The sequence below is a fragment of the Syngnathus floridae genome, chromosome 4 (genome assembly GCF_059516105.1).
Source record: "Syngnathus floridae isolate MCC-2025c chromosome 4, RoL_Sflo_1.0, whole genome shotgun sequence".
In the NCBI taxonomy this organism is placed as follows: domain Eukaryota; kingdom Metazoa; phylum Chordata; class Actinopteri; order Syngnathiformes; family Syngnathidae; genus Syngnathus; species Syngnathus floridae.
In genome coordinates, this window is record NC_142416.1 from 6,746,882 (window position 1) to 6,762,652 (window position 15,771).

The following is a 15,771-nucleotide window of genomic DNA, read 5'->3' on the forward strand; positions in this document are numbered from 1 at the left end:
AGTGCAACCAATCGAGAAGTAAAGCAAACAGTAGCGGAGGTTCCTGTTAACTGCAACTTGTTACATACGCATGCACACACACGGGTAGAATGAATTGTTTTGGCTCAGGGCATCAATAGCTCAGACTGTAAGCACTTGGACTCTGAAGTTAGAACAGCTTTGACTCCCAAGACGGACAAAAATCTAAAAACGGCAACTTGTTGGAAAGAAGGCTACTATTGAGATGCACAACTACAGCTAAAGTGGTCCATCACTTTTTGTGCACAAATGATGGGCACGGCAGTTCTTTTGAGAGTACTGCATCATTTGAATCTGTTCAGAATTGTGAAAAAGGTTCCTTCACAGGATTCCCCCAGAGGAATAAAAGAAAAGGGAAAAAAAACTATCATTTTGCATCGGTTGACAGCATCGCTGACATGTCACCTGCAACTTTAAGATGACCCTCCTCTTACTGTTATTGCAATTAGTGCCTTTGATTTACATTCTATCACATTTAAACCAGCACAGGTGCAACATATGCGGAGGAGGATCTATGCAATTTGTATGTGTGCATCTATACATTGACTATTTGGAATTCAGTATAAATTCATTCATTCACTCATTCAGTTTTTTCATATCCTGTCTCTTACAGTTGAAGTGTAGGCTACAAATAATGAAAATTACAGACCTCTGTCATAATTTTAAGTGGGAGAAATTGCACAATCGGTGGCTAAATAAATACTCTTGCTTCCACTGTATTGTCCGAGTATTAGTGGACATAATAATCTAGCGACAAAGTGTCACTTTACCTCGTTGTGGTCGTCACTGCTACTAGTATAAATGTAGATGTGATAAGGCTAAAATACATGAGCCTTTGAATTTAGGTAGTCTTTCGGTTGCCGGCATATGCCTGTCGTGTTTTTTCTTGCCTCATCATAACCTGTTTTTGCCACTGTTGTTTTGGTGATAAATGTATTTTTATCCTAAGCGTGGAGCGGAAGTGAGTAAACAACAAAAATAATAATGCTAATAATTATAAAATGGTCTTCGAAGTATTCTCCCTACTGACTCACGACGTCCCGAGTCGAGGTCAGCAGCATGCCATCTCCACTGTAAACAGTGTTGATGGCGCACTGCTTCCCCTTCCTGAAACGCCGGATGGTGGACCAGAATTTCCTCGAAGCTGTCCGGAAGTCATTCTCCATGGCATCGCCAAACTCCTCCCACGCCCGGGTTTTTGCCTCAGCAACCGCCGAAGCCGCGTTACGCTTGGCCATCTGAAAATCACATTGTTTGCCTCAGGCAACCACAGGCCCCAGGCAGCCACAGGCCAGTATGGCCCGATAGGACTCCTTCTTCAGCTTGAAGGCATCCCCTACCGCCGGTGTCCACCTGCGGGTTCGTGGGTTGCCGCCACGACAGGCACCGACCACCTTACAGCCACAGATCCGGTCGGCTGCCTCAACAATGGAGGCACGGAACATGGTCCAGTCGGACTCAATGTCCCCGGCCTCCACTGCGACGTGGGAGAAGCTCTACCGGAGGTGGGAGTTGAAGCTCTTCCTGACAGGGGATTCTGCCAGACGTTCCCAGCAGACCCTCACAGTACGTTTGGGTCAGCCAGGTCGGACCGGCATCTTCCCCCACCATCGGAGCCAACCCACCAACAGGTGGTGATCAGTTGAAAGCTCCGACCCTCTCTTCACCCGAGTGTCCAAAACATGCGGCCGCAACTTCAATGACCCAACTAAAAAGTCGATCATCGAACCGCGGTCTAGGGTGTCCTGTTGCTAAGTGCACACATGGACACCCTTATGCTTGAACATGGTGTTCATTATGTACAATCCGTGTTGAGCGTAGAAGTCCAATGATAGAACACTGCTCGGGTTCAGATCGAGAGGGGGGGGGGGGGGGGGGATGTTCCTCCCTATCACGCCCCTCCAAGACTCACTTTCATTGCCCACGTGAGCATTGAAATCACCCAGCAGAACGATGGAGTCCGCAGAAGGAGCGCTCTCCAGCACTTCTTTCAAGGAGTACAAAAAGGGTGGGTACTCGGAGCTGCCATTTGGTTTATAGACACAAACAACAGTCAGGACCCGTCCCCCCACCCAAAGGCGGAGGGAGACTACCCTCTCGTTCACCGGGGTGAACCCCAATGTGCAGGCACCCAGCCGGGGGGCCACACTTGCTCGACGCCTCTCACCGTGGGCAATTCCAGAGTGGAAGAGAGTCCAGCCCCTCTCAACAGGGCTTGTACCAGAGCCCAAACTGTGTGTGGAGGCAAGTCCAACTATGTCTAGTCGGAACTTTTCTGCCTCGCACAGCAGCTCGGGCTCCTTTCTAGCCAGAGAGGTGACATTCCATGTCCCAAGAGCCAGTTTCTACAGCCGGCGATCGGACCGCCAAGGTCCCCGCCTTTGGCCGCTGCACAGCTCACAGCACACGACCCCTTTGGCCCATCCCACATCCCCTTTGGTGGTGAGCCCATGGGAAGGGGGACCCACGTCTCCTTCTCTGGCTGTGCCAGGCCGGGCCCCATGGGTGAAGGCCCAGCCACCAGACGCTCGCCTTCGAGCCCCACCTCCAGGCCTGGCTCCAGAGGGGGCCCCGGTGACACATGTCTGGGCGAGGGAAAACGAGGTCCATTTTTTGTACTCATCATAAGGGATTATTGTGAGCCGTGCTTTGTCTGGCCCCTCACCTAGGACCCTTTTGCCATGGGTGACCCTACCAGGGGAATGAAGCCCCAGACAACATGGCTCCTAGGATCATTAGGACACGCAAACCCCTCCACCACAATAAGGTGACGACTCACGGAGAGGGGTTTTAATTTTTATACTTCCATCCATCCATCCATCCATCCATCCATCCATCCATCCATCCATCCATCCATCCATCCATCCATCCATCCATCCATCCATCCATCCATCCATCCATCCATCCATCCATCCATCCATTTTCTATACCGCTTCTCCCCATGGGGGTCGTGGGCGTGCTGGAGCCTATCCCAGCAGTCATCGGGCAGTTGGCGGGGGACACCCTGAACTGGTTGCCAGCCAATCGGCAATATTTAAAACATAATACCGCTAATAATCTTTGAAGTCATTTCATTCCAAAAGCAGGTGCTATTTATGAATTGAAGACTGATTTGAAACAACACTATTCAGTTTCTGTTTATGCATATGCACTGTAAATTCCAAATGAAGAAATGAAATGTGCCAAATAAAATCTCACTAAAGGCGTCACATTGGGGAGGGTAGCTCTGACAGCAGGCCATCTCTGCTGGCCCTGACTTTGTTGTATTTACAGCAGAAAAAGCCTGTAAACCTAATTGGCATGGACTGTGATGGGGCATATGCACTTTCCAGTGGGAGTCCAACTGACAGGACCTCTCACTGAGGACTACCCACGCAGTCTCCATATGTGTGAGACAGAAGGCCCCATATGCACACTGCCCTTCAACTAATGAAGACTTATACCTCCACCTATTAGTTGGTTTTGCAGTTCTTCCCTGTACAGTGTACAGACACGTACTCAACTATTTTCACTCAAACATTGAGTACAATATATTAGCCACAAGGGACATGAGGGACGCAAAAGCTCCATCTTTGTGCACATTGAAATGCAGTGATTGCTTTGTCACTTTTATCTCGAGACTCAAAATCATGAAAGAATGAATGAATACAGCGCATTCCTGTGTGCTGAATGATCTCTGATCTTTCGGATTTTGGAGCGCATTTTCCCAAAGGAAATTATAGAAATAGAAATAAGGTCAAATTGACACCATCAAAAATCCTTTATGCCTAGAGGTAATTCTTAATATAACATTATCACGCGTGGTTGTGTGGTGTAAAAGTGAAATATGAAGTTAATATTGAGCGATTTATATAAAACCATAATATAAAATACTGTTACAACCTGATTTATTCATTTATATTAATAATATATCCCATTTATTGTATCATCTAATAATTGTCATACAAAAATGATTTGTTATTTTAGATTTGGGGTAATACATAATACATACCGTAATTTTCGGACTATAAGTCGCGTTTTTTTTCATAGTTAGGGTGGGGGGGCGACTTGTACAGAGGAGCGACTTATATGTGAATTTTTTCACAAATAATAAGTGAAACTGCGATAAACGTACCACGATGTAGCAAGGGATTACTGTAATTTGAATTTCAAGTGACGTCAGCGCGCGGTGTTTTTTTACTTAAAGGACAACGATTCGATCACGGGATGACGAAGGGCCCCACATACTACCGGCATTATTAGCGGCTTTGTTTGTAAGTGACACGTAGGACGAAGAGTTTGAAGGATTTAATGATTTGGCTTTTACGCACGCCCGGTCCTACTCTACGGAGCTCTCTTTCACCTCCGTGGATGGAAGTCGGGGGCCGGTGCTCGGCCGGTGCTCGGCCGGTGCTCGGCCGGGTGGCTGTCCGGGGACGGTGGATGGGGCTCGCACATGGCTTTTACGCACGCCCGGTCCTATTCTATGGAGCTCTCTTCCACCTCCGCGGCATGAAGTGCCGCCACCGGGGATGGAAGTCCACGCCGCCACACACCTGGAAGTCAACGCCGGTGCTTGGGGCCGTGTGACGGTGAACTATTTATGTTATAGTTATTTGATATATTTTATTTCGTGTAGCAATTTGTATATGTTTTTTCCGTTACAGTTCAGTAGTTGTTGGCTCGTTGAACTCGTTTTGTTAAATAAAGAGCCGTTTACCAAACCCACGTCTTTCCTTGTACTTTGTTAATGCCACAATATAGTTATATACTAGATCTGTGGAATAACGACGAGGCTGACGTCAGGGCGCACGTGCGGCGTTGTTGACAAAGGACGAGGAATTTGATTGATGGATTTAATGATTTGGAGTGACACAGATGGTTTGATAAAATTATTGCTAATATAATAGTTATTTGATATGTAATTTATATACTGTTATATGGGCCTGTGGAATATTTTGAAGTGCAAAAGTGAAGTGTTTTTTTCTTACATAAGCCACACCGGACTATAAGCCGTACGTGCACACGAGTTTTTTTACAAAGAAAGACAGTACATAGAAAGCCTTTTTAACGTTTTAATAACATAATTGAACATGTCTTTCTAAACATGGCCTGTGACGCAGCAGTGGTACCGCAGCAACGCGGAAGTGTGCACGCAAGTTATTAGCAAAGAAAGACTGGACACAGAAAGTTTTTTTAAAGCTTTAATAACATACCTTAACATTTCTTTCCAAACACTGCCTGTGACGCGGCAGTAATACCGCAGCAACACGGAAGAAACACAGCAAAGTCACTGAGACGCGGCGGTAACACAGCAGCAACACAGCAGCAACACGGTAGCACAGCACTAACAGGGCTGGTTAAAATAAACATACCAGTAAAAGTAAAAAAAGAGCCGTCTTCATCTTCCTCCTGTGCACTGAAACCATCGAAGTCTTCCTCCTTAGTGTCCGATTGGAATAGCGTTAGATATCCTTCGCCTCACACTTTCTCAGTCTCTCTTTCGTCGTCGCTTTTATGCATTTCTTCGAGTGTGAAGAGGGTCTGTTCATGCTATTCTTATTCATGCACGAAGCGCTAAATTACATTAAACTAGCGAGCAACACGTATAGCTTAAAAGCGGCATCATATGCATTTCTTTTGTCCCCCATAATGACGGTTTGTGTATAAAAGCTTCCTGTCTTTGTGTGAATGCGGGTGTGTGCGTGATGCGCGAGACGATCACGTCTTCTTCGGCGCATTATCTCTTCTTCGTCTGTCTCGCTCTTGCTTCCTGCTAGAGCGCCCCCTGGAGACCGGAGGCCGTAAAAATCCATAAGTACTCTCCAGAGTAGACACAAGATAATGTCATCAACATCGACTGCCTTTGGCTTAAAAGCGGCATCATATGCACTTCTTTTGTCCCCCATGATGATGGTTTGTGTATAAAGGCTTCCTTTCAGTAATGTCCGTCTTGATCGCGTTGTGCGTGATGCGCGAAATGTAAACACAAACTACCGCGTCTTCTTCGGCGCATTATCTCTTCTTCGCCTGTCTCGCTCTTGCTTCCTGCTAGAGCGCCTCCTGGAGGCCGGAGGCTGTAAAAATCCATAAGTACGCCGCGCCGCCGTTTAAGGTTCAAAGTAACCTTCTGAATAAAATAAAAATAAAAAAGTTCACATTCATTACAACTTGTTTTTGGTGAGCAAAATTGAATTTAAATCCTGATTAATTGGGTTTTAATACAATGCAGATGGTCCAAACAGCGCCACTGCTTTGTGTAATCTCTGAGTGACATGGCAGAGTAAGAGAAAGGGTTTAGAGCACAGGTGTCAAACTCAAGGCCCGCGAAGACAAATTGTGCATCAAATTCGTGTCATTACTAGAATTGCAAATTGTCTTCACTTTTAATAATATCGTTTTTTTAAAATATTTGACCAGTTTTTACTCGTCTGATTTTAAAACGAGTTATTTGTCAGTTTGTTTTGTAGCTTTTACTGTATACAATAGTGTTAAGAGTAAAAGTGATCAAGTCATCACAAAAATCACGAAAAAAATCTTATATAAGCCGCACCTGACTATAAGTCGCAGGGTCCAAAATTTTGGAAAAAAGTCGCGGCTTATAGTCCGTAAATTACGGTACTATGTATAGTCATTTACCATACAGTCTGATGACATCACCTACAAAGATGACAGATCAACAATGAAAAGAAAAAAAGGTTGTTAGACTTTGGCATCAGCCAGGAGTAAGTTGTTAAACTGCACAACATGCAGTTGTACAACATTCGTGGAAAACATGCCTGTGTCAAATGACAAACGTATAACTCAAAATGGAGACTTCAGGCATAAACATCAAATCCTGAAATCCAACCCAGTCGTCAAGAATTAAAGTACCGTATTTTCCGAACTATAAGCCACAGTTTTTTTCATAGTTTGGCCGGAGGTGCGACTTATACTCAGGAGCGACTTATGGGTAAAATATTAACACATTATTATATAATTTCATATGTTATTTTCACACCAAACTGCATGAGGGCGCTCTAGGCCTGTGGAAGAATTGGAACTGCAACTGATGATGAGTGTGACGTAAACCACATAGAAGAGGAAGCGCTGCATCTTCTATCTCCGGAGTTAGCGGAGTTGTTTAAAAGTGACACAGAGGATGAAGATTTCATGGATTTAGTGATTTGGAGTGACATGGATGGCTTGGTAAACTTGTTGAAATGTTATTTGTGCTATAGTTATGGGAATAACTCTTAATATGTTACGTCAGGCACGTTCTCAGTTCGTTGTTTATGTGTCATATAACGTTAGCACACCGTACAATTATTCAGCCTGTTGTTGCCTCTATTCTACTTTTATTTTAAATAGCCTTTTAAGAGGACATGTCTGTTTTTGGTGTTGGATTTTCTCAAATAAATGTTCCCCCAAAAATGCAATTTATACTCAAGTGCGACTTATATATGTCTTTTTATTTTTATTATGCATTTTATGGCAGGTGCGCCTTGTACTTTGGACCGACTTATAGCCCGTAAAATACCGTAGTTAACGTTTTTGAAACACAGGAAGTGTAATGATGTGATACTTACATCAAATAGTACTAGTGTTTTTTGTTTGTAGAATTTATGTATTTCTCTAACTAAGACAATTGAGAACCTTCTATTTTGCTAAGCAGCCCTGACTACAGACAGGAGAGCAAAACAAGGAAAAATAAACGCTCTGTCTCCTTTCTCAGGTCTCTCATTAGGTTTCTGTGTCTGTTCTTGTCAGCCCAGTCCCTTATGTTTTCTTGTATTTAGTTCCCATTTTTTACTGTCTTTGTCGGTTTATGGTGTTTACTCTCTTGCCCCTTCTCCAAGTAAAGTCATTTCACAATCGAGTGTTAGTTTGTTACCTTGGACCTTGTTTGTTTTTTCAGTAATATTGATATTTTTACATCTTTTACAGTTTAAAAAAAATATTTTTGCATAATCTTACAGTCTTGTTTTCCTGCTTCCCTGCACTTGGGTCCCAACTGCAATAAGAATGACTTAAAATCTCCAATCAAAATACACGACCTCCCCTCACACTGGCACTTTGCAGGTGCAGAGTTTGATTCCCTCCTGTTGCACATGTTTGAAGCTTAGCTGTCATGAGATGGGAGAGGAGCCAAAGATTGAAGTATCCTTAGACATCATTTGGCTTTATTACAAGATGAATTTGAAAGTAAACAGGTAACTGTACTTTTCTGGTAGTCCATAGTTTGTCCGATGGTGAGTAACATACATAGAGAAAGATTGGTTCCGTTGCCCTATCCCATTTAATCATCTCTCTCGCTTCACTTTACTTTATAGTGCTGATCCTCATCCTTCTTCATAGCTCCTTCGGGACACATTTGACTCTACTTCGTGGGTGGGGGGAAGCTCCTCACTGTCGCGGCACCCTGCAGCCGTACCATTGCAGTCAGTCCAACAGTGCTGACATTCTCTGCTTAACAAGAAAATGGTTGCCCATTAAGGCACAAAATAACAAACACCCCACAGCCAAACTATCGCAGTCAAGTGGCAAGATTATTTTTCATCAACAGCAATTGCTGCATAAAGGCAAACACAAGTGCTGATACTCTTCTCAAATGAATGTCAGAGTCAAAAACATAGTCCAGAGCAGTTTAATGATCATTTAATGACAAAAAAGTTGGAAAGGTACAAATTGAGGAGGAAGAAAATAGCAGTGATCAAAACTAAAAGGAGAATGATGTTGCCTGTCATGTCTTCCATCACTAAAGCAAGCAAACTGAAGCACTTGTGTCGACACGATTCCTTTTTTCATGGCTGCCTGGATGGACGGTAAACTTCATTAACCAAGAGAAGTGGGCCTTGGGTGCAGAATTTTTCAGATTGATTCGCTGGCTGTCTAAAAGCACCCAGTTACGTGTAGTGAGGACAGCACAGTGCCACAGCAGATGACAGATGCCACTGGAGTAAAATAGAAACAGAATCTTACTCAAGAAGAAAAAGCGCGGCAAACAACATAAGAATTGCAAACATCGAAATAAGCAAACAAGTAGACAATCACAAAGCCATGACACATTGACCCATGAGTGGGAATGTGCTTTTTCATTTTACTTTTGCACTGTTTTCAGATGCCACCACAGAGGATATCGGTGAAGAGAAACAAAAACATGAGGATGACAATACAATTGGAACTACAACTTAGTGTGATGTGGGAAAGTAGAACCTTTCCCTTAGCAGTCCAAAACCATATGAATGATCAGCCGTCCATCCATTATCTCAATCCCCTTATCCTCACGGGGATCGCGAACATTCTGAAACGAAACTGAGCAGTCTTTGTGCTGTAGTCGTGGTACACCCTGAACTGGCCAATCGTAGGGCATACATAGACAAACAACCATTCACACTCACAATCCCACCTACAGGCAATTTGGAGTGGTCAAACGGCCTACCATGCATAGTTTTGGGATGTGGGAGGAAACCGGAGTATCCGTAGGAAACCCATGCAGGCACGGAGAGAACATGCAAACTCCACACAGGAAGGCCAGAATTGAACCCTGCAACTCTGAACAGTGAGGCGGGCATGCAAAACAGTTTACCATGCCGCCTGTGTGTATGATGAATGCAATGGATTTTACTAAGCTTTTACAACCAACACTGTTGAATATTGCATAGCAATACAATACAATACAATACAATACAATACAATACAATACAATACAATACAATACAATACAATACAATACAATACAGTACAGTACAGTACAGTACAGTACAATACAATACAATACAGTACAATACAATACAATACAATACAATACAATACAATACAATACAATACAATACAATACAATACAATACCACACCACACCACACCACACCACACCACACCACACCACACCACAACACAACACAACACAACACAACACAACACAACACAACACAACACAACACAACACAATACAATACAATACAATAATTATATAATATTACAGTTTAGTACATCTTGACCAACATGTCAGGCCTCACCAAAGGGTCAATAGCTTTACTGTACAGCAGACCGATCCCCAGACTGGGGCAATAGTTGACATTTTAAGAGGATGAGTGATTACAGTCTAACTGTGCACATGGTGTTTTTGTTTTGCTTTGGTCTTTTTTGTGCATTGCATAAACTTGTGGATGGGAAGGGCCCGGTATGACCCATCCATAGGCACAGATCTGACATACATATCCACTTGTATGACAGTTAAGAATGTGAATGTTATTGTCACTTAAAACATAGTGTCGACATTAAAACTTTTTTTTGACCTGGCTTTTTGTCCATGGAAGAGATGATTTACATACATATATGAGACCTCAATGTGAATAGTTTTTTTCTTTACTTGTTTGAATGGATCATTTTAGATGATGTTGCCAGAATAAACCCTTACAGGTGACCCATTATTGCTCACTGAGGTAAAGTTTTGTTATTACACTAACAGCATGTGTGAGGTCATGTGAGACTTTGGTTTGAATTCTAGAGGTTTATGCAACTTTAAATGCATGCTTTAGATGTTTGGTGGACAATCCAGGTCAAATTCCTAATTGGATGACCTTGAGAACATTTGACGAAGTATTTGACTGTATGTCAGTTTACATCAGGTTAACTTCAAAGAAGAATGTGGAGGAGGAAGTGAAAGAATCCAGTGGAAGTGAAAAGCTGTGTGGAGCAAGTGTCAATTTAGCCTCCAGCTGGGCAGCTGAAAGCGTTTGTTCAGTCATTAGCATGCAAAGGTCTAGTCTAGTCTAGACATTTAAGGTTATTCATTCCCCAGGCCAATTCTCCACTACACTGACAACATGCTCTTCCTAAATCACTCTTAATAAACACACTTTACTAATGCTGTTATCCTCGTGGTTATTTTACTCTGCACATTTTAATAACCCTAAGCTGGCCAAATGCACTGCACGTTTTGAGTATTTTGAGGACTGCAGATGTTACCTCATGATTAATAAGCGATATCACACAGGGCCCAACCAAGCAATGTAATTCCACCCGAAGTGCATCTGTTAAACTTGTCCTCACAGGAATGACATGCTGGTGGAAATCTCTCACAAAGTCATTTAAGTCACACATTTTCTCAACTACTCCAATTACAAACAGCTCTTAGAAAGGGCACACATGAATGATAGGGGATAGATTGGATTACCATGCTTATTTTTGTATAAATACAGTGACTAATTGTTTACAGCTACATATGCCATGTGACATTTTTTTGTGCTTGAAGTGTTGAGGTTGTATACAGTAATCCCTTGCTACTTCGCGGTTCACCTGTCGCGGCCGCGGTCCATCACGTTTTTTTTTTTTTAAACAATCATTGCGGATAGATTCGGTGCATCGCGGATTTTTTTCTTTTTTTCTAAGTCTCACACACACACACACACACACGCACGCACACACACACACACACACACACACACACACACACACACACACACACACACATTCACACCGTCATATGAGATGAAATACACAAGACAGGCAAGTGCACCCCTACACCACCAGCGACTCCCCGATGCGTCGCGGCTTTTTGTGGTGTCACTTTATAAAATTATAAAAGTAATAGATATTAAATTTTACAAAAGTGTTTAAAAATATATTTTTTTAAAACAAACAATAAAGTGTATAAAACTACAATAATGGTTCAAAAAGTCTTGTGCGGATATTGCAACAATGTATTTACTCTTTTTTTATCTATTTATTTAAATTATGTTTATGAAAATCAGTTTTCACATTTTAAAATGTTTACTGTTTAAAAGTACAATATACAGTGCTTATAAATACCATAAAATACAATAAAGGTTCATAAAAGTCTTTTATGGATATTGTAACTACATCGGGGATTTTCACCTATCGCGAGTGGTCTTGGAACCAATTATCCGCGATAAATGAGGGATTACTGTATTTATATTGCAGTGAAGTAATGATGAAAATGATCTATAAACAAAAACATGAATCACATTGTCATAAAATATGGATCACACAAAATCACAAAGAGCTCTCACCTTCAACAAGAATGTTGATTCATATTATATATTGAATGATCACTCCAGTGTTCAAAAATATTTAAATAATCTATTTGTCATCTTTTGCAGGTGATTTTGATGCTGACCAAATTATTTGACTTCAACCTCAACAGTGTTACTGAGAGCTCACTATGGAGGTAAGCTATTTATATTTCAAAGTGCCAATGATGGAACATTAAAGTTACATATTTCAGACCAACGCCCCCAAAAAAATGATTGCAAAAACATTGGGCATACTCACTACAACAGTATTCTTCAGACTGAAACACTCATCATTCATGCATTCAGGAGACTGAAGAATTTGACCCCCAAAACAAAACGTGACACCAGGGATAAGAAGGCAAATGTTAGGCAATGTCAAGACAATACTTAGTGACATTACTGAAAGAAATGTCAGATACTGCAAGGAAAGTATTTGAACATAGAGTGGAATCTAGATTTAAGAAAAAAAAAAAAAGGTCTAAAAACACCCTATTCGTTTAAAAATATTTTGTAGTTCTGTGTAATGCAAAAATGCCCTGTAGAGTACAACGTGATTGTAAATAAACATCGTTATTTTAAATAAATATTGAGAAAATCTTGAAACTGTTTTAAATATTTTAGAGTTTATCCAAAACTAGGCAAATTTACAAGGTGGAAAGGGCAAGTGGAAACTTGGTGACCAAAAGGAGACTAGATTTTAAAGTGGCAAAAATATAAATGTTAATATTAAATATAAATATTTTGTAGTTCTGTGTAATGTAAAAATGCCCTGTAGAGTCCAACGTGATTGTAAATAAACATCGTTATTGTAAATAAATATTGAGAAAATCTTGAAACTGTTTTAAATTTTTTAGAGTTTATCCAAAACTAGGCAAATTTACAAGGTGGAAAGGGCAAGTGGAAACTTGGTGACAAAAAGTAGACTAGATTTTAAAGTGGCAAAAGGCAGTAGTGGCACAGATGGTGTAATATGATTTTGGTGGATTTGATTGAGACGCAAGAAGACAGATTCAGCGCCCAGTGAAATGTGCGTGTTGCATCTCATCTTATTTCAATCATAAGTATAAAAACTGTATCGGGCAATTCTTCAGAATCGTTTTAGACATCCATTCATTCCTCCCACGTTCCAAAAACATGCATGGTAGGCCGATTGACCACTTCATAATGTTCATAGGCTTGATTGTGAGTATGGATGATTGTATGTCTATGTGTGCCCTGCGATTGTCTTGCGACCAGTTAAGGGTGTCCTCCGCCTTCCACCCAAAGACTGCTGGGATAGGCTCAAGCCCGCCCACGAACCTTGTGAAGAGTGTCTTACGGATTTCATGGCAACTTCTTAAAGTGGCTTGCATCATACTTATCTAATCACAGATAGAGAGTTGTCAGTGGTGTCATGTTACATTAGGAGTTCCCCAAGGTTCAATTTTGGGTCCTTAATGTTTAGAATACAGACTGCTGTTAATGGCCCAAACCCTTTGACCTATACTCGTGAGGACCTCCTTACAGAGTCATGGGGGTAGTTGGACGGCTTAATCTGTCAAGCCATGTCCTTTAAAAACATCAAGGAAACAGTTTAAAAAAAAATTAACACTGTCGACCAAGAGGTCAAATCGTTTGAAAAGGGTGCACGACCGTTAGCGATTTTATCAATGAAAAAGTTCAGAATTTCACAGAAAGGCTGCAAATAGTTTGAGAGGGGTTAAGAACAATGTCACTAGTTTTGAATTATTATAATTTTGTGACGGCCTGAATAAGGTTTTACAAACATATCTATGGGTCTCTTCACGGTGCTCTGGTAGCAGCACCAGCAGGAGTGGAGGCTGCTGGTAATTCAAATGAGGGGAAACTCAGCTTGGCTTCAGTCAGATTCATCATGCAGAACCCAAACAGCCTACTGCCTCACAGACCTCAAGAGACACTGAGCATCTGATCTGCAGGATAAAGGCCAGCATTTATCCAGAGGCCGTCAAATTTTGAGCAGTGCAACAACCCAATGTATATGAATAAGATCTTGTCCCAGGCGGAGGGACTCAAGTATCTTGCGTCTGTAAATGAGTGAGGGGGGACATGTAGCGAGTGCAGATTCTTCTGTGATGTAGTCCATATTTTGGTCTCTCCTGGTGAAGAAGGAGCAATGTTGAAAAGCAAAGCTCTCAATTCACCGGTTGATCATTATTCCTATTCACCTTAATATTCACAAGCTCTGGGTTGTGAACAAAAAATAAAACGAGATTGCAGATACACCCAGTTGAAATGCATCTCCCCATCAGGTGTCTGGGCTCTGTCTTTCGATAGGGTGAGGTTTGATCATCTGGGAGGTGTACAGAGTAGAGCCACTCTCCGCCATTGAGAGGAGACATATGAAATGGCTTCCGATGCTTCCTTAGTGGTGAGGTGTTTAGTACACTTACCACCTGGGGAAGACAGAGAACATGGGCTGTAATTTCATAGACGGCACATGTGGAAAAGCTGGCATATATTGACTTCAGTACAAGCCCCAAATCTCACTATGCCTGTTTGCCAATTTAGCATGGAAAATCCTTGAAGATGTGTCCAGCAGATTACAATTTGATGTCATAAAGTTGCTCCAAGGCATATGTATGCCTGCTATGACACCGTCAAAGGTCCATAGACATATTTAGGTTGCCAGCATTCTGAGTTTAATGAGCGTACCCTTTCTTGAATACGACGACTTGCATGCATTTGCAAAAATTACACCCGGTCCAACCCAATTTTGCATATATTTAGACCACACCCTGTGCCAAATTTAAGGCTCTGGTCTCATGTCTGGTTTGGTAATGTCTCGAGAAGAGCTGGATGCATTGGCTGTGGAGAGAAAAGTCTCAGCTTCTTTGTTTGGGTTGCTGCCTCCGTGACTCAACCCCGGATAAATGGAAGAAAATGCATGAGAGGTTGTGTAAAAAATAAAGGGTTCCCTCGTGTGGTTGTTATAAAACAATACCACAAGTCAGTATTTTTAGTGTGTTGTGTGATCCTTCTCTTGGTGTTAAATAAAAAAATATATATAAGATGCAAACTATTAAATGATCAAATCAAGAAAATGTGATGTTCAAACCAATTGCATTGTGCTTTATTTTTTTGTCTTAATTGATTACTACTTCTAAAAGACACATTATCCAGATTACAGATTATCTGTATTGTATGTGGAGTACTATAGATACTATACTAATACCAATAACTATTCTGTAATGGCCAAACAGTCTTCAGTGGTCTACTTTTTATTTAAGATTTCAGTTTGAGCAAGGACTGAGCTCAGCTTTCACCACAAATGTATGAGCAATGGAATGTTTGTCTCTTTTTAAAATGTACAGTACTTACATTTTCCTCTGAGATCCAAATCACATTACTGGATATCAATTTCATTAACTTCCATTTCACAAGATTATATCTGAGTCACAGTCCAACTTCACACATCTGTGAGCAGTAAATAAAGAGTCGCTTGCCAGGTGGATACATATCAGTTGGGATCATTCTCCCTTAGAAACTATCATTTATCATTTATTGCATCTTTCATCATCTTGTAATCTGATGAGTTTGGACTGTTTTATTGGTCAACTGTGAAAGTCGCTGTGACACTGAAAATAAGTCATACCTTCTGAAGAGCAGATCAATAACCCGATGTCACTATCCCATGGACCAGAGGGTTGATGATTCTGGAGTCATCCGGAATAGTGCACCCTGAGGAAATTGAATTCTTACCATGGACCCCACAAACCAGGCAGTGATATATACAAAG

The 15,771-nt window shown here is 41.6% G+C and overlaps 1 protein-coding gene across 6 annotated transcripts in view; it reads left to right on the top strand.

The window, feature by feature from the left end:
* The window catches only part of sorcs1 (sortilin-related VPS10 domain containing receptor 1), a 180,349-nt gene that overhangs the window by 55,884 nt on the left and 108,694 nt on the right, over positions 1 to 15,771 (top strand). For all 6 annotated transcript variants that reach the window (XR_015858240.1, XR_015858241.1, XM_088374787.1 and 3 more), the window contains exon 2: positions 12,102 to 12,169. Coding sequence is in view for 4 of the 6 variants with exons in the window: in XM_088374787.1 (XP_088230913.1) it covers positions 12,102 to 12,169 (68 nt within the window). In the remaining 2 variants the exon portion in view is untranslated. The remainder of the gene's footprint in view (positions 1 to 12,101; positions 12,170 to 15,771) is intronic.